This window comes from Achroia grisella, unplaced genomic scaffold, assembly GCF_030625045.1.
Source record: "Achroia grisella isolate CSIRO2021 unplaced genomic scaffold, CSIRO_AGI_Agris_v1 utg4116, whole genome shotgun sequence".
NCBI classification, from domain to species: domain Eukaryota; kingdom Metazoa; phylum Arthropoda; class Insecta; order Lepidoptera; family Pyralidae; genus Achroia; species Achroia grisella.
The window spans coordinates 1,294,313-1,313,164 of record NW_026712845.1 but is presented as its reverse complement, the minus strand read 5'-3'; the positions used below and the strand labels follow the sequence as shown (position 1 = coordinate 1,313,164).

The following is an 18,852-nucleotide window of genomic DNA, read 5'->3' as shown; positions in this document are numbered from 1 at the left end:
CCTTTAATAAAATAAATTCATCAATGTATATATTTAATATATATGTCTATGGAAAGATTAATATTTTTTCTAAGTGGATTGTGAAAAGCTCTATGAAAAATATATAAATACATATTTGTATTAATAATACACTGCATTTTTATATATTAAATTCCATTATAGTTAAGTACTTTGAACCTATACATCCAAACAGCACCATATAACATAATATTAATAAGTGTTTAGTATAATATATATTTATGAGAACAGGCATGAATTAATAATATTTACCTGCAATAATATAAATCAGATAGATTTTATAGAACTTGAATGAAAAGTAACATGCAGTGAATTCAAAATATACTAAATATATCAAACAGGTTTATATACAGTCGGCCAAGTCCTAATATCTCCTATATAATAACGATTTCTTTCAAGACAATATGCCACAATACTATATTCAGAAAATATTTATGACATATTTTAAGCTATATCTTTCTATCTGTTGTGTTCTTTCATTTTATCGACACTTGAGAGAGACAATGTAAAGAGTATATGAGATCTAAGTTGGCAGTGGGGCTTAAAAAGGGCTTGGTTTAATTTCTTGACAGACAGACAGGTATAGGAGAATTAGATATAAAATACTAATTTTTGTTTATTTGCTTAAAAATTATTCAATAAATACTTTCACGTGCACGTTTATTCGCATAAAATCTTTTTACTATAAAGAATACCATCAATAATACCAAGCCCCTTCATTGAAAATGTAATAGACAAGGCCACTGCATAACTTACAAATAAGTCATTCACTAAAATTATTGCTACACGAATATTGACTTGACCTGCAAAAAAATTTAGAGACAACACTTCGTCCCTACTACTGCTAATATCAAATAAAACTATCCCTATCGCATATAAAGCGAATGTACATGACTGAAAGAGACAAATGTCTTTGCTATTTGACTACTTTATGACAAGAACAATCTTTCGTATCGCCTCTACTGACATTTTATGCAATAAAACCTGGAATGTTAATCTACAGACTACACTCACTGTTACCTGTTAGTACTAACAAGCCACAAAATATATAAACACTACACGAATACAAGCATCACGCGTTACTTATTATGTTTAATTAATTAATTAAATAAACATACAGAAATATCATTATAAAAAAAATACATTACACAATATTGTATACACCTAATTTGTAACAAGTGCAGTTAGAATTGAAATAAATCATCCCCTAATGACAATATCAATAATATATAACATCGGAAGAATCTCATAAATACAACACTATGCACACTAGTTTCCGATACTAATTACAAAAACAAACTTGAAACACAATCACTAACCAGAAAAATATTGGAATAACCCTCATAAGAATCAATTTCATAATTTGTTTCCTCTGGAATAAACTCTACAAACTACAGATATAATTATGTATAAAGTTAAAGGAAGAACCATTGCAAGGAAAAATTAGGTACGCGATTAACACTGAAAATCAGTTTGTTGTGCTTTAGATATGTATAGAGTTGTTAAATCGCCCGAAGAAAGGAGACGTCTTAGAGTTTAATAATAAGTTATACCGACATAGCCTTAAAGTCCGTATTAAATTAGAAAGGATGCCCTCCTTTCCCGAACTGACGACAGCGATGACTAGTTTATCAATCCCACCAAAGCGTTAGTTCATGCAAACTCCTATCGACTATAAATTAATTAAATGCATCAATACGAGCTTTAGTCCCATAACACACTCCTTATGATAAAGTATACGAAGAACATTATATCTATATACATATCACGAAATCACCACACAGTGTATACGAATCGAGCGAAAACATAGTACAATGTCTGCCGAGAATACGATAATTTACAGGTGTGGACCGTAGACGTAAAATAATATCCGACCTACATATACACTTCCAACGACACATGCACACGAGAACTCCATATGAATGCGAGAGTTCCACATCGCAAACATGCTACAGTTCGGGAACACCACTCCTCAGAAATCCAACTTAAACTATGAGATTGCGGTTACAGAAAACAATACTGGCGTAACTTGCGGTCCGGAGGCGACACGAGCGCGTCGATCGTCAGTCACTCCTACGTTTTGCTCCTTAGGCGATAATATCACAGATTCCTAAAACAAAATTAACACACAATGACGCTGAGACTCACGTACGTACAGACAGAGCCGAGGGCTAGAGGCTCCTAGTGACGCGGGGGCGGGGCGCGGGCGGGAGGCGAGGGCGGGGCGCCGGAGGCATCGGGCCAGCCTTAACCTTCGGGCGCGCCGCCACACAGACGTTCTAACTCTAAAAGCTCCTGAAACATTCCAGAACATACATAACCTTAGTCTAAAAAAACCAAAACATTGGGAGGAAGGGAATTGTTAGTAATGTTAGACTAAAGTATCCAGCAATACGTATAATAATATAGCTAGCTATAATTATATCAGGTCTCCTCTACACGGTTATCCTTGGAAACCATCGTGATAAATTCCTGGAGGATTTGCCACGATGGTCTAACTGTTTTGCCCTCATTATATCGGTGCGAATATGCGGAATTTCCACGAAGTAAGGACGAAGTCCTAGTGTTCCTCGTGTAGTGCGGTGAGAAAAAGGGGAAAACAAAATAAAATTATGCAGATCCTGTGCACACTCGCCAAAGTGTATACTATAAAACACCGACAGACTGGACTCTTTTTCTTCCCTCCGATCGATTCCCCGCCCAATACAAACAAGGATCGAAATTACGACGGCCTAAGCCGAGGTTCGAACCAGTAGCGGTACCCTCAGACTAAACTCGTATCCGTCAGGCTGGAATTGGCTTTCAGCTGCTCCATAAGACCTTCCGCGGGTTTGCAGTGCCATCTGCACTCGCCCCCTATCCGGTGAAGCTGTACAGACCAGCTGCGGCCAACAGTTTTAAAGTAGTCCGAAAAAAAACCACTTTGCGTCGACGTTCTAGCCTCTGAAGTCTATATTTTATACGAATGTCATCGGCAATTAACCTCAAAGCCCGGCATTCAACAGAGTCCAGTGTAGCCAGCTGATATTAGTATAGACAACAATGAATGTTACCTGGTCCCTGTGTTTCTGCAGCAGCGCCCGCAGTCGCTCGTGTCTGCGCGCGAGCGTCTCTCGTCTCCGCGCGTACGCCTGCTCCAGTCGTGAGCACTCGGCGACACCGCGCTCCACAGACTGCGCAATAGCACACGATTACATATACAGAGTGAAAGCTTTTCAACGAGTGCTTATTCTGATAAATCGTATTTGTTACGTAAAAATGTCGGCTTTCACGTAGGAATGAATGTGTATGTAAATGTCGACAAAGAGAACGAGAAAGACCGCGTGCCGCGCGACATAATAATAGAGTTATTGATAGTTTATGAAACTTTAACCTGTCTTTGGAAAATAAAATCAGTAGAATAAAAAAATAATTTTAAAGGAAAGTTAAATGACTTGAAATAACCACATGCAATAGAGTGAACATACCTGACCGCGTATGAAATAACGTATCATGTAAAAGCAGCTTATAGATAAAATTATATACTCACTTGAGAATGTATTTCCCTCTTTATCCTAAGTATTTCATCTTTATCCCTGTTAGTCTTTTTGGCAAGTGCTTTTACATCTTCTTTTCGCGAACACGCAAGCTTATTCAATATCTCTTTCTTCTCCAGTTCTAATGAGTCCTATAATACAAATAATATATATTTTAGTATCAACATAACCAAAACTATATAATATATTTAGTGATTTAACATAACATAAAGGCAACAGATATCGAGATTATAATGTTAGAAAAAGAACAAGATTACAGTAACAAATAATGTTTTTATAAATATGAATTTGAATTTCGGCTGAGAAGCTTGGTGTCTAATTTAGTTCCCAGGCTCACACGATCACTAATTGTTAATATAAATAAGATTTATGACCTGTATATGATCGTGGCTTGTGAATTTATTACTATACTAGTAATTCCCGCGATTTCGTCCGCGTGGAATTTAACTTTATTTTTCTAAAATAAAAGTAGGCCTAAGTTACTCCTTATTACATCAGCTAAATGCAAAAAAAAAGTCCCAGCTAAATCGGTCCAGTCATTTTAGAGAAGCCGGAACTAACAGACAGACAAAAATAGTAAAAAATGATATTTTAGTGTATGTACCGTATTTATATTTAGAGGCATGTAGTAAAAAACAGTTATTTCAATATTACAAGCCGACGCTCCAAATTTATTTATATGTATAGATTGAGGTGTACGCACTGTGAGCGCCTTCATCTGGTGGTGCTGGTCGCCGCGCACGTGCTTCTCTAGCGCGGCGTAGATGGCGTGGTGGTACCGCAGCCGCAGCTCGCGCTCCGCGCCCGCCTCGCCGCCCGCCGCCTCCTCCGCGCCCGCGCCCGCTCCCGCGCCCGCGCCCGCGCCCGCCTCTCCGCTCGCACCGCCGCCGTACCTGACCACAACACGACACGGTACAGTCGTGTTCAGTGCAGTGAAGAGCAGAGGAGTGGGGTAGAGCAATAGTTATAATAATATTCCCTGGACCAAGTGGTGTTGAGTGAAGTGGAGTGGAGCGAAGAGGGGTGGAGTAGAGTCGAGTAATATCAATACCCCTAGACCATTCACTACGCCATCTAATTGCACAATAAGCAAAGCTTGTGTTATGGTTATTAGATAATTGATACAAATACTTTTTTTTTTGTAAATACATATATAATATATATAGAAGACAGATACAAAAGAATATTTAAAAGAGTAACATGCAAGTTTCTTGCTCGTATTTCTTATGATTAGACAGCTTTCCGAATGAGTAGTAATTAAAAAAAAAATAAGTATGACTATTAAATAGTGTTTAAATTTAAGTTTATTTAAATAAAAAAATCTTTTTTACTTTGCCTGACCCAATGGTATAGCAGTTTAGCACACCGCTTTGTTTCGGGTATACGTGGGTTCGATTCCTCGAATTGTACAAAGATTTGTATTCATGGCTATGATAGTTGTAAGTACTTACAAAATAAAAAATATTTATATGAGTTATCTAGTATTCATAACACAACCTCACTTTACCATGTGACTAAATGACGTTTAGTATATAAGTCAATACTGATTCGATACTTATCTTAATTAGCGAAGTAGTGATTTACTGTTTAGCTGGCAGTGAATGCTTCTGTATTAAATATTTATACATGGTTTTTTTTATTAAATAAATATATTCCAATGTCGATCAAGAACAACACATAAAATAACAAAAGAGGACAAGGCTTACATATTCTTGGAGGAGAGTTTCTTGACGAGTTTGTTGCTGACGTAGAACTTAGCGGATGTGGGTCGCTTGTCCTTGTCGTGCTTGCGCCGGAGTGCGTCCAACTTGCGAGCTAACTCTGCGCGCTTCTTACGGACCATCTCACTTGACAGCAGACTCTCCAGGTTTTCAGACATTGTGTCGTCCGATCCGCCGTTTGACTTGTTATCCGACTGATCTGCAGACATATTCGACGATAGATACATAACTTTTATGTCTATTGCAAACTATATCTATACATTCTGAATATACTATATCCTTAGAAATATATATGTTATATGTAATATATTGGAGATGCATATCTTTTCGTCAATTACTACGGTCAAATGACCTACAGACAAATATACCAGACAACATCATATTTATTGAGTATAGTCTATTACTCACAGTATATCACAGTATAGTGATTACTTAAATGACAAACGTGCATGGCATGTTGTTCATGCACGGAATTTTCATAAAATCTTCGACATTGACATGTAAATAAGTGTATAAAGTAAATAAACTGGCTTTAAAAAAAATCTGTTGAGTTTCTTGCCAATTTTTCTCAAACGAATCTGTACCACAAATTGAAAAATAAATTTAATACCAAAAATTTGACGATCAAAGCGGCTAAAATGTCCTACATGAATAAATGACTTTTTATTTGATTTGATTGATGATGAATAGAATAGAATAGAATAGAATAGAATAGAATAGAATATAAATAATCTTTATTCAAATAAACTTACTATAAGCACTTTTGAATAGTCAATATTTTTTATTCTACAGCTCATTCGGAACGCAGACTCATCACAAGAATGAGCAAGAAACTTGATGAAACTGATGCCGGCTGTTCATAAAAATACGACTGATTAGAATAAAAAAAGAGGAAAGAAGAAGGTAGTTTACCCTCCTTGTCGTTGACTGGCGGCGGTGACGGCATGGCCGTCGACGATTCGCTCTCTATTAGTTTTTTCGTCTCCACAACAGCTACCGTCAGCTTGCTTGGGCTACCGTCAGACGTGCTCTCGTGTCTGATCTAGGTGGAAATAAAAAAAAAATGTACATTTCAATTATGCGTTGTGCAATGCAACAAAAATTGTCTATTTGAGACGAGTATCTCTCGTCTCAAATAGTGAACGTAAAATTTGACGTGCCCATATTTCGCTTTACATTTTTGAGTGCAACGTCAAAGTAGGCGAACCTAGTAATTCGTAAGAGCGATACAAGATATAATCGCCATAATTTTTTTAGAGTCTGTTAGTTTAGTAGTAGTTAGAAATAGGAGGTAGTAGAATTGAATTTTAGTCCTTTTAGGTGTAAGTCGAAGTAGTAAACCATGATGCATTCAAATTTTAAACAGTATTGATGAAACACCCTTATTTACATAAGTAGAACCTTATAAGTTATGTTCGGAATACTTTTTATTTAATTTAAAAATATTTATTAAGTGGATCTATCTACATATTTACAAACACTTTATAATTCAAATTTACATACCAACCTACATTTTCAGAAGCTTTATTTTTTCTTTGACTTGTCCTCTCTGTTTTCGTATCCATAATTAAAAAAAACTTACGGGCATGGTGCCTGTGGGGCGTGCATCGGTGGTGGCAGTGACAGTAGCGGTGATAGCAGTGGGCGGTGGTACATCCGTATCCTCTGTAAGGACCGCCAGTTGATGCTCTCGCTTGTCCAGCTCGCTCTGATACTTGATGGGATTTGCCAGCGCTTCCGCCAACTCAGAAAGCCGATCTGGCACGTAGTCCTGTCAATAAACGAATTTATATTAATTGCTTTTAGGAAAGTAGATTATGTTGCATGCAATATAATGATGGCAAAGAAAAGATGTTGCGTGTCAATTGTGAGATATGGCAGCGAAATTACAGGATAGTGAGGCTTGACATCTCATTTCTTCAGAATGACAACGCGTGAGGGGTATACCGGCCATGATATGATGACGTAATGTGTGTAACAATGTCACCGTCCTTATGTTATGATGTGATAACAATGTATGTATGCGTCAGTTTCTATTTACCGCCAGATAGGTCGTCAGCTTATCATTCTAATTAATATTAGCAGTAACTTTTGTGGTGGATGAGGGTAATGATGATGACGAAGATGACAATGATGATGATGGTTGTGATGACGATGTCGATGAAAATTTAGGTGATTATGACATCGACGTAGATGATGATGATAATGGTGATGAAGGTTGTAATGACGACGTCGATAATTATGTATGTTGTGAGCAACTAAATCTAAAATAATGCGTGCTTATGATGTCGATGTCATACTCATCAAGTGCGCTGTACCTTGACAACGACGAGTAGTAGCAGCGAGGCGGGCAGCGGCAGGCCGAGGTCTGTGCGCAGGTTGAGATGCCTGTAGCCGGGACACAGCGCGCCCACCGGCACCACGCGCTGCCCCACCAGCCGCCCGCCCTCTTCGTGCGCCGCGATACGCAGCATCGCCAGCTTCGGCAGCACCACCTGACCGACACATAACTCATTACTGTTACTCGCTATGCCGGTGTACCTCACTGTCGTCTATTACTGCCGCCTGCTTGCTGTTAATAAAAAACACTATTTACTGTTTGAACTGGAATACGCATAGTATTCCAGTTCTAATAGTAAATAGTGTTCAAGACTTTAGCAAGATATGAGGCATTATGAAGATTGCAATCGATTTTGAGATGTCAGTGAGTCTCAACCATTCCGACCGACGAGCAGTTCGCTTTGTAAGCTCTGTTTCTGCATTGTACACTTATATAGGTGTCTATGTCTAAAATTAAATAAACAATTATTGCTATGCACGTTTATTGCTATATACAGTAATTACCGTTTTGATATGGTTGCTGTTTCTATTTGTTTGCTATTACCATTTCCAATCAATTCCCCAATTCGTTATGAGGTTAGTGTTAACTGGATCAAGCGACTGACCTTTTTGAAGACAAACGGCTCCTCCCCGTAGACGGGGTTGATGCCGTTGTTGGGCGCGACCCTGGTGCGGAACTTCTTGCGGACGGTGTCTGCTGGCAGCCCGAACATGTCCACCTCCACGTAGGTCCCGCAGCGCTTGTCCGTCAGCAGCTGCCCCGACAGCACCGTCACCGACAGCGAGCCCGCGATGATGCCGTCCACAGTGCTCTCGGCGAACGGATCCAGCCGCCGGTCCTGACACAAAGCACAAACATGTAGTTTTTGGTATCCAAACACTACGTCACGTTAAGGAATGTGTGGGGGAGGAGGGGAGGGGGGAGGGGTTACAACATTATATGATATTGCAGAATGATGAGTTGGAGAGAAGTAGCAAAGTTCGCGTTCGCAAAGACGCATAATATTGGTCATATTTCACATACAGAAATAGTGTAGACACATGTGTCAATAACTAGACGAAAATGCGTCGCCAGACGAACATGAGTTTAAACTGATAAACTATTGAACATATGCACTATGGTAATAAATACCCAAAAGCATGCTTGCTTACACAAATAAAAACAATTCAATCTATATTTTACGCAGACATTGCCAGAATTTTTAATTTTTTTTCATATAGTATAAAATTATATGATCATCTCAGATATATTTATATATAATATTATACTATAATTTAATAATTCTAAAAAGACTCTACATCTGGTACAAAACTTAAAAGACTTAATGTTACCAGTAAATCGGTATCTACATTTTCGACAGCCACTGTGGTCTATCCATTTAGCACTAAGCACTTTACTATTGATCCTCTTTAGCTTTATCTAGCACTTTAATGATTGATTATCCTCGCAAGTTGCAAATATGAGTATGGTTGTTTATTGCTCAGTACCTATAACACTCAGCTCCGGTTAATCTCGGACTAGATGGCGCTGCGTGATTTATGTTTGGTTATTATTATTATATAGATAACGAAAGTAACGAAAGTAGTACCTTCCGTCGCATGAATTCCGGCTTCAGTAAGTATCCGCAGCGCCGATTATATTCAAAAGTGCCCAGGTTGAGCTGCATCGCCAGGTCTAACGTCTGGAAGTTGAGCGCGACCAACTGGCACCCAGCGTTCCAGAACACCTTGAAAATGAAGTACAATATGAATAATGTAAATTTCTAATACAACAATGGAAGACCTACGATTGGCCTGCTACATAAATACAATATGATCAACGTAAAAGTCCAGTATAACAATGACTTGTATGTTTTAATTTTCTCTTTCACTTTCATTCTATGCAAAACTTACTTGCATTTTTTTCTAAACCCTGAAACCCGTATATAACCCGTGTATATACGGATAATATAATAATAAAAACTAAAGATCGATTGGTCGAGTGGGCTTAACAAAAATTCTGTCTTGTTACCAAATTTATTCATTTATTTGTACTACATTTTAATTATCAATACTATGGTAAAATCTGTTGTATGACTTTGAAATAGTATGACATTTGAATATAAACATAACCCCTGAGCTTTTTCTAATGGCAAATTACCTAAGATGCTCTCTGGATACCAACATGAGTATATTATATAGTAATTCCATAACAAAATCTCATCACCTGTGGCATAAAGTTGGAAGAATCGAATCGTGTCCCCGCCGGGTAAACGCGCGACAACTGATGTTTGTTGTAGTTCACGAACTCTATTGGTCTCTCCTTCAGTAAAGTGGTGGCTTGCTTCTCATCGAACGATGACATCTCGTAGAAACGGTTCTTTTCTATAATATTAATAATGTAAATTATAACATATCAGTCACTAGACTGTCATCCCATATGGGGTAATCAGAAGCATTGTCAACTGTTGCGTGCATCACAATATCAACATATTGTGATGCATGCAATACTTGACATGATCACGTTTCGCTAGATGTATTTACATCCAACGAGGCGTTTGATTCAATAATTAAAAAATACTTGTTTAAAATTTTAAACATGCTGACGGTCCACCTGATCGTAAGCGTAATCTACATATATGAACACCACTAAGGACATCACGTTGAATTAACACCCGTGGTATCACTCATGCGCGCATGCATGCATTAGAGGAACCCAGCTAGACCACTGAGGCCGTCAATGTAAGTGAAGAAGAAGAAGAATTAAAGAATTTATTTAAACCAAAAACAAAGTTATACCAATAACATGTTAATGTTTCTAAAAACTGTGGTCTCTCATCTCCAGAGCATTGTATACCATTTAAATAAAAAAATAAAAAAAATTTAATATTACTACTGAAGAACATTTAGAGAAAGACAATGTATATAAAATAAAACGAATGATACTTATAATTTATGAGCATTGTAGCATGTGTGTGTGCGAGTGTGGAAACGTATGGGCGGTATACTGACTCTCGGCGCTCTCGAAGGAGCTGAAGTGCACGGGCTGCACGTAGTTGACGAGCGCGGAGATCTCGGCGGCGGCGTGCGTCTCCCGCGCGTCGTCGGCCGCCGCCGCGCCCCCGCCCGCGCCCGCCGCGCCCGCCGCACCGCCCGCACCCCCCGCGGGCCCCGCCGCCTCCTCCTCGCCCGACGAGCTCTCCGACTCCGACGACGTCGACTCCTTCGACCCCTGCCGCACCAGCTGCGACCGAAGCCTCGTTATTACGAACTGTTACTATTTTTTTATTGATATAAAAATAGTATTCATCTAATTAACCCGTAACTTATACGTTCATTCCCTATTTCACGACTCCCTTCGACTGTTATTTCTGCGACAAACGGTTACTTTATTTTTCTCCGACGTCCAATCTTATGTGTATATTAAAATATATAAAAAATGCGTAAGAGAAAATGTAACAATCATATAAATAGACGAATACTTTCGTATAAAAGCATTTATTAAACCTTACTGTTTATGTGTTTCATGTATTTTTATGTGATTGCAGATACAAACTAATTGTGTTTTTTAATTACATTTATGTTCGTTTTTTTATCACTTATTAATCTGCACACTATACAGAAAACAACACGTCCTGAACTAACCGTGGAATGTGTTATTTCCCCGTTGCCCTGCACGACTGGTTGCTCAGGGCGCGACTCTGATTCCTCAGACGCTATCGACTCTTCCTTCTTATGATGGTGGTGATGCTTCTTCTTATTCTTTATTATTATCTTGTGCCGCAACAAGGATGGCGGTGGCAGCTCTCCTCCTAGAAAAGAAGATTAAACACGATTTTTATTATAAACTGAATGCGACCCGCTGTTTCAACCGCCATTTTATTTGAAAGATATGGCGGCCACTCGTGTTCCTTCATCACATCACCTACCCATTCCAGTATTTATGACACATTTTGTAATTAATTTTCTTACTATTTTAATCAGTAGTTTTTCTGGTGTTTTAAAAGCTTTTCGATATACGGAGCGATAACAAATCAAAGATCAAATCGGTCTAGTCGTACTTGACTTCTAAGAGTGTATTTAACCCGACTATGAATATGTAAATAGGTTACAGTATACAATATGAAATAACAATTCTTTTAAAAGCAAAATAAAAAAAGACTTTATATTAACTGACCCCTGACCGGTGACAGTTAACTCGACATTGCACTTGCATTATCTATTTCCATATCCAAATAGTTTATTTTAGAACGTTTTACTTCCTATATTCAATTATATAATAATAGCCGGCGACATGACATAGTTTTTGATGAAACAGAGATTGCTTTTAACGATAAGGCTGCTTTTTGTTTAGCACATTTATGTAAAGTTTTCAATTTCGAAATATTTATCTGAGCGGAATATAGAGTTCTTATTATTATTATAGTTTATGTGTAAAATTTCCGGTGAATAAAGTGTCGATAGCGTTTCTTGCATGCACGACTTTGCAGAATTATTGTTTCGTAAAATTAGTACAATATACTTCATAATATAACATCCCAGATGATATTATCTTGGATTAGAAATGTGTAATATTTTAGTATAAAGCAAATTCACTGTTTTCGTTTGTGTTTTTATCTGCTTAGTTCGTATTAATACAAGACGGATTTTGATAAGTTTTAACTATCTTTTAGAGAAATTCTTCAAGAACGTTTATGTGTATAATATAATAAGTTTGTTGTGCAAAAAACAGTTACAAAATGGACTTAACTAAGGTTCTATATCTACTATATATACATATATCTTCACTTCTTAAATTATACTAATTTAAAATTTTTATGTAAACAAATCGATTGTATATTAAAAAGTATAATAATACTTTCATATAACATAGGTCAACCTTCGTCATATAGACTGAACACCCGTGTAAAGTTGCAAGTTATATTACGGTTTTAGACATTTAGTTCTCATAAGATTCAAACAAATCACTTTAGAAGATTACAAACTATGAATAAAGATATATAATTTAGTGTTAGCAAGTGCAATTTGTTGAACATTACATTAAATTAAAACCTTCATTGTATAAAATTATATAGTGGAATGCTGTGCGACTAGTGTACAATACATTGTTTACCACACATATATTACAATATAGTAGATATTTTTATATATTCTTATGGCGCTTCCGGAAGTGCATAATATAATTGGTAGAAATGCAGTGTAGAATTCATATAGCCTAACCATCACAGTATGTCGGATTGTACACACGTGAGGCACTTTTTTTTTTCCTGATGATTATGGTATGGTGCACCCGCCTGCGCTAACGGTTTACGCTGGCAGGGCACCAGTGGAGGATGATAAGACGAACATAAGGTCAGGCCAGTTAGCCCATCGGGACAAATTCGCCAAGAATGTATCACGATGGTTTCCGGGGGGAACCGCGTGGAGGTCACGTGAGGCACTGCATCCAGTGTGGTGGTGTACATATATGAATAGAGCTTATATTCATACTAGCAGCTCCGGCCACGCGTTACTGGGACTAAGGTTAAATAATATTGCGACTATAAATTGAGATGTAAGCTATCCTATCTTTCAAGTTGGATAAAATTGCACACAATGTGCAAATCAAATTTGCAATCGGTTCAGTAGTTTAGGAGTTCATCGCGGACAAACAACGTGACACGTAATTGTTATATATTATGATTTTACTAACGTAGTTTATAAAGATATAAATATCCGAAACAAATAAATAGATTAATAATAGGTAGTGTCTCTGACATAACCTTTTAAGTGTCAATTTATCTACAATTGTCTATTTAATATATATTGTGTATTATACGTACACAACAGCTTACATAAAGTTATACTACAAGCGTTATAATATAAATGTGTCAGTGTTCATATTTTTGTATGTGGTATGTGTATTGTTGTGTTGTAATGAGTTTACTATAAAATACACATTATATAAACGGGATATTTATCATAGCATATTCATGAGCTCCCGATATTTTTGTGTACAATTATAAACAACCATGTAAAAAGTTCATCATAATCATTAAACCACTCATCCAAAAAATATAAACATTCAATCTAGTTGAAAATTTGAGAGATTGCTGCCGCAAATCTCACTAATATCTAACTGATATTATAAAGTTTGTAAGTATTGATAGATGTTTGTTAATCTTTCGCGCAAAAACTATTGAACGGTTTTGATGAAACTTTACAGTAATATAGCTTCAGAATAACACATAGACTATAAATTTCACGCGGGCGAAACCGTGGGCACAACTAGTACTCTTGTAATAAACGTTTTAAACATATAAGAACCTTATTTAGACGAGCGGCCGACCATTTTAGTAGCACAAGAAAATCAATACTTTAATCTAGTAAGTTCCATATTTAAAAGTCTGAAATAGTCGACCGAATGCACGACTTACTTAATGAAGATTGATCACGTGAAAGGTCAAATATTTATATAAATGCAAGAGTACTTTATTTAAAAATGCATTAATTTAAATCCATACTAATATTTTAAACAGGAATGAGCGTCTGTCTGTTGTGTTTCTTTTCACGACACAACAGTAGGACGAATCTTAATTAAATTAAATTAAAAATACGTTTATATGTGAAGTACAGGTTTGGCTACGGTAAAAATGGGTACAAAATCTGACAGTACCGTAAATATTATTGGAAAACAATATTGACTTAGATTTCTTTTAATGGCATATTTACTAAACAATGTTCGACGGTTTTTTTAAAGAATTTAGCCGTTTAAAAAAATACATATATGAAAATAATATTTTAGAAATACTTATTACCGTTTATTATTTCAGTTATTTACCAATTGATTTTATAATGACACGATAAAGATACTTCTGAATGAAAATTTCCAATACGGAATGGAAAACAGCAGCAGTGATGATGACAAAACTGATGGTAATGTTCATCACGTCGTGGTTTATGTAGTGCTTTCTTTCTATACTGAGAATGGTTACCATCTACCGTTAGCTGGGGCGTCAGTTTATTTTCTGTTTCACTTACATAAAAGATTGGATAGTGTTTATCTAATAAAAAAATTACGATCACTTAGATCGTCATATATTTTACATCAAATAATAAGGACTCAACCGTTTCTGGATTTTAAGTGTAGATATTTTAAGGTAGATGTTAGGTCTCGAAGAATATGCCCATGCCACAATTATAGTCAAACTTATTTAAAACAAGTCGTTAATCGCGACATCGGTGAATATTTTGAGGGAATAGATAGCCTATCTCCATACACGTGGTACAATCTACCTTCATTTCAAATTCCATTGAAATGCCTACAGCCTTTTAGTGTCGAAAAGGTAAACAACTATCAAACAGACAACATCAACATCTATAACACTATACACATGAATATAAATACGATAGGTATATGTATCATATTTATATTAATATGATATAAGAAACGTTATATCAATATTACAAACAGACACTCCAATTTTATTTATGTGTATAGTGTTATAGATCATTATATCAAAATATCATTTTTTACAATTTTTGACTGTCTGTCTGTCGATTTGTTTGTTCCGGCTAATCTCTTAAATGGCTAGACCGATTTTGACGGGATTTTTTTTGGCAGGTAGCTGATGTAGTAAGGAGTAACTTAGGCTACTTTTATTTTAGAAAATAAAAGTTAAATTCCAGGCCGACGAAGTCGCGGGAACAGCTAGTAAAGAATAAAAGGTTGATTGCAACACGCGTATAACTGTTTAGTTAGCCAGTTTACACTAGACGCAGATCAATTTATATCTCTTTGTAATTTAAAACCGTAAATTCCCATTGGCTTATTCCAACACATATGGTGGACTGATAAAATAGCTCTACCATCGCATAACCCGGTTACCACGGCGATATAAATAAAAAAATCTTACAAACTTTAGAGTAACGCCTAAAATATCTGAACTTCGATTAAATTGAGATCTAGAATACGATATTGACCTCAATCTGAATAAACAATATTGTTTACACAAACACTTAATAACTAACATTTGCATACCCTTAATATAAGAGACTACAGAATGGGGTTTTTCAAGAAGGGTATATAAAGGTTTGTTAAGGGTCGGCAACGTGATACTCCTTGTGTTTCAGGCGTCTATAGGCTACGATAACCGTTTATAATCACATGTGCCGTATGCTTGTTTGCCGCCATCCTAGTATTTATTAAAAAATAACTTTTAAAAACTCACTATTGTCATAAAAGCGAGTATCTGGAGCGCTGATATTCTGTTCGTTCCTGTACTTATACTACTAATACTTATTACTAAAAACATAAATGAATATAAATTAAACTTCAAGCTCTTTAATATATTTTACTTTCTGACTTACAAACAACTAGGGGTAAATAAAAATTAATATAAAAATATCGTGTCGCAACTGAACGCCCAAAGTTACAGTTCAGACACAATAAATAAACAGTGTTTGAACACATCAGCAGTCGATTATGTGTATTGAAAGCGAACTGTCTCAGCCTGTTTACACGTCATAACCCGGCAGATGCTTGGTAGTAGGCCAATATAAACAACAGGTATAAGACCTTCAATATGCCGGGGCATTCACTAACGACGCGAAAACAAATACGATACGTATGGTGGCATGAATTAAGTCTATAATTAAGACGCTTTTAACATTCCGAATGATTCAAGTTCAGGCTACTCTTGACATACACAATGCCATTTTTAAAGGAACTATGATTTATCTTGCACCACCCATAGTTGACTGGTAGATATCGCCGCATGGTGTTCGCCAATGTACTTTGAAATTATGTGCATTAAAGTTATATAAATAAATAAATATTTTTTTTTCAAATTCGTCTAATTTTCCTTGTGCTACAATCTATCTTCACCCCAAATGTCATTAGGAACTTTCATGTTCATATTACTAGCATATATTTTATCGAATTAGGTATTATTTAACGGATGTCCAATCTAATATATAAAATGTAGTGTGCATAGCGGGTAAGTCTGAGAATCGGCCAACAGCTATTTTTCATACCCCTCAATAATAACCCACCCCTAAATATTATTTTTTATTTATTTTTGCCATTTTTCCCTTTTACTATGGTTTAGCAGATTTAAAAAAATATATACAAATTCTAATTTTAACCCATATACTATCTACCCCTATGTTTTCTTGGAATATTAATTTATGTGGCAAAACCACGTTGGCGAAACCACTATTGGGTTCATATCATTTTGTTTATTTCCGCTACCACTGGCATGTGTGAAATCACAAATATTCAGAGCGAAAACCTGACCATCGCTACTGGAAGCGTTACGACATTCTCTATTGGTGATCAAATTCCGACCGTTATTGAATCTACACGTGCATATTACTACACGTGTTCGCCTCTGAACGACGCAACGCATGATTAGGTAATGAATATAGCTTGGATATAGCTTGGAAGGCTAATGTTAACTGTTCGACAGTCGCAGTGTGCTCCACACTGAATGTTTTTTTTAAATTTATAAATAAGGCTGACAATAATTGTGTTAATACTCAGCGCCATCTAGCACCATGGTAAGCAGAGCTTGTGTTATGGATACTAGACAACTGATATAAATACTTAGATATATTATATATTGTACATAGACAACACCCAGATCGATACAAACAATCATATTCAGGAATACAAATGTTTGTATCGTGGGAGCAATCGAACCTGCGAACATCGGAAGTAAGGCGGTGTGCCATACCGCTAGACCAACGAGGCCGTTACTTACAATCTCATTCCTTGTTTATATCATATTATGTATCTCTATTTTATAGTAATCAACATTTTCGGTAATTAAAAATTTCTTAAATATATCTCATTCATGTTCTTATCAATGAAAAGATAAGAGTTACTATCTTATGCAATAGACATTTCATTACACAGTACATATCTTGTATAATACTACTGAGATAAAATAGAATAACAACTACCCAAATTTCTACTAATGAAAAATAATATTACATACTAGCGCCTGCGAACATCTTTTACCATCATCATCATTTTAGCTCGAAAGACGTCCACTGCTGAACAAAGGCCTCCTCCAAAAAAATTACATCTTTAAATCAAAATTATTGAATTAATGTCTGTTCACCTGGTTCAAGTTGATGCGTCTCCAAAGGTTTATCCAGCAGCATCTCTCCAAAAATCTCCCTACAATAGTTCGCTATCTTCGCTTGCTGGCGCGGGTTGCAATGATTTTCGAAGCTCAATATGACTGGATAGTCCGATGTCTTAAAAGCGCTTTCAGCGATCGCCTCCAACACCTCTTTAGCGCTGATCTCAGGCACAAAAGTGTACCCGTGGACTATGACAGGCTCTTCGGTGCGTCCATTCCAGAAGTCCAACTCCACACATCTGTGGGACATTAGACGTACATTATTAATATGTTACCGCGATTTTAACCGGCTTAAAAAAAACTCGACTATTTTTTATGTGTTTTAGTGTAAAAGTCATTCATAGACGTCAAGTGATATGTAAAATGCCTGTATTTATTTTAAAATAATACAGATTAATCCCATAATAAAATTTATTAAAATTTGTTCCATAGTTCAGTTTTTATAATCAAATAATGTTCTAATTTTAGAATGGTAATGAGTATGAAAAAGTATTAAAAGATGTAACATATCCATTTTTAATCACTAATGAAATTGTTTTTAACCTGACGGAAAAAGAGGGATCTTCTTTAAACTTAAAAATAGTTAATGTTATAATTGTTATTATATAGTAGTGTTAATACTTAGTATTAATATCGCATACAGCTATGACGCGCTCGTCATCCTACTGCGGTGGCGCGCCGTGCAATATTGTGTATCTGTGGCGCATTATATTTTGCGCGGGAAAGTAAAAAGACTACAAAAGACTTCTGTAGACATACTGGTTTTTTTGTGTTCTTAATTATTAATTGTTTTACTCTATTCTATATACATTTTAATGCTTGTAATTAACTTTTAATACAATATATACCTATATATACAACAACCTTACTTAGGTAAATACTGCACTACTGAGTAGGTACCCAATAAATTACATCTTAAATGTTATTATATGTTAATACATGACGTACTGTAGATATTCACAACTGTATGTAGTGTAGATATTCATTAAAAACATATTAAAAGGGTAGTAAACCAAGTTGATCAATGACGAGACGAGTAAAAAAGGCACCGGTTTAGTCGAAAATAATTTACTGACAATACCATATAATAGGCTAAAGTATGAACTTGCGGTTCTATAGTAATAGATA

General features: G+C 36.1%; 1 protein-coding gene across 1 annotated transcript in view; it reads right to left on the bottom strand.

Moving 5' to 3' along the window:
• Positions 1–2,265: 2,265 nt before the first annotated feature.
• The window catches only part of LOC131844648 (1-phosphatidylinositol 4,5-bisphosphate phosphodiesterase classes I and II), a 39,664-nt gene continuing 23,077 nt past the window's right edge, over positions 2,266–18,852 (bottom strand). The window contains exons 8-21 of the mRNA XM_059193583.1: positions 17,701–17,963; positions 11,240–11,406; positions 10,607–10,838; positions 9,822–9,979; positions 9,205–9,342; positions 8,221–8,454; positions 7,594–7,770; positions 6,858–7,046; positions 6,188–6,317; positions 5,261–5,474; positions 4,258–4,447; positions 3,548–3,685; positions 3,072–3,191; positions 2,266–2,313 (exon numbers count right to left, since the gene is read on the bottom strand). Of these exons, the coding sequence (XP_059049566.1) occupies positions 2,266–2,313; positions 3,072–3,191; positions 3,548–3,685; positions 4,258–4,447; positions 5,261–5,474; positions 6,188–6,317; positions 6,858–7,046; positions 7,594–7,770; positions 8,221–8,454; positions 9,205–9,342; positions 9,822–9,979; positions 10,607–10,838; positions 11,240–11,406; positions 17,701–17,963 (2,398 nt within the window). The remainder of the gene's footprint in view (positions 2,314–3,071; positions 3,192–3,547; positions 3,686–4,257; positions 4,448–5,260; positions 5,475–6,187; positions 6,318–6,857; positions 7,047–7,593; positions 7,771–8,220; positions 8,455–9,204; positions 9,343–9,821; positions 9,980–10,606; positions 10,839–11,239; positions 11,407–17,700; positions 17,964–18,852) is intronic.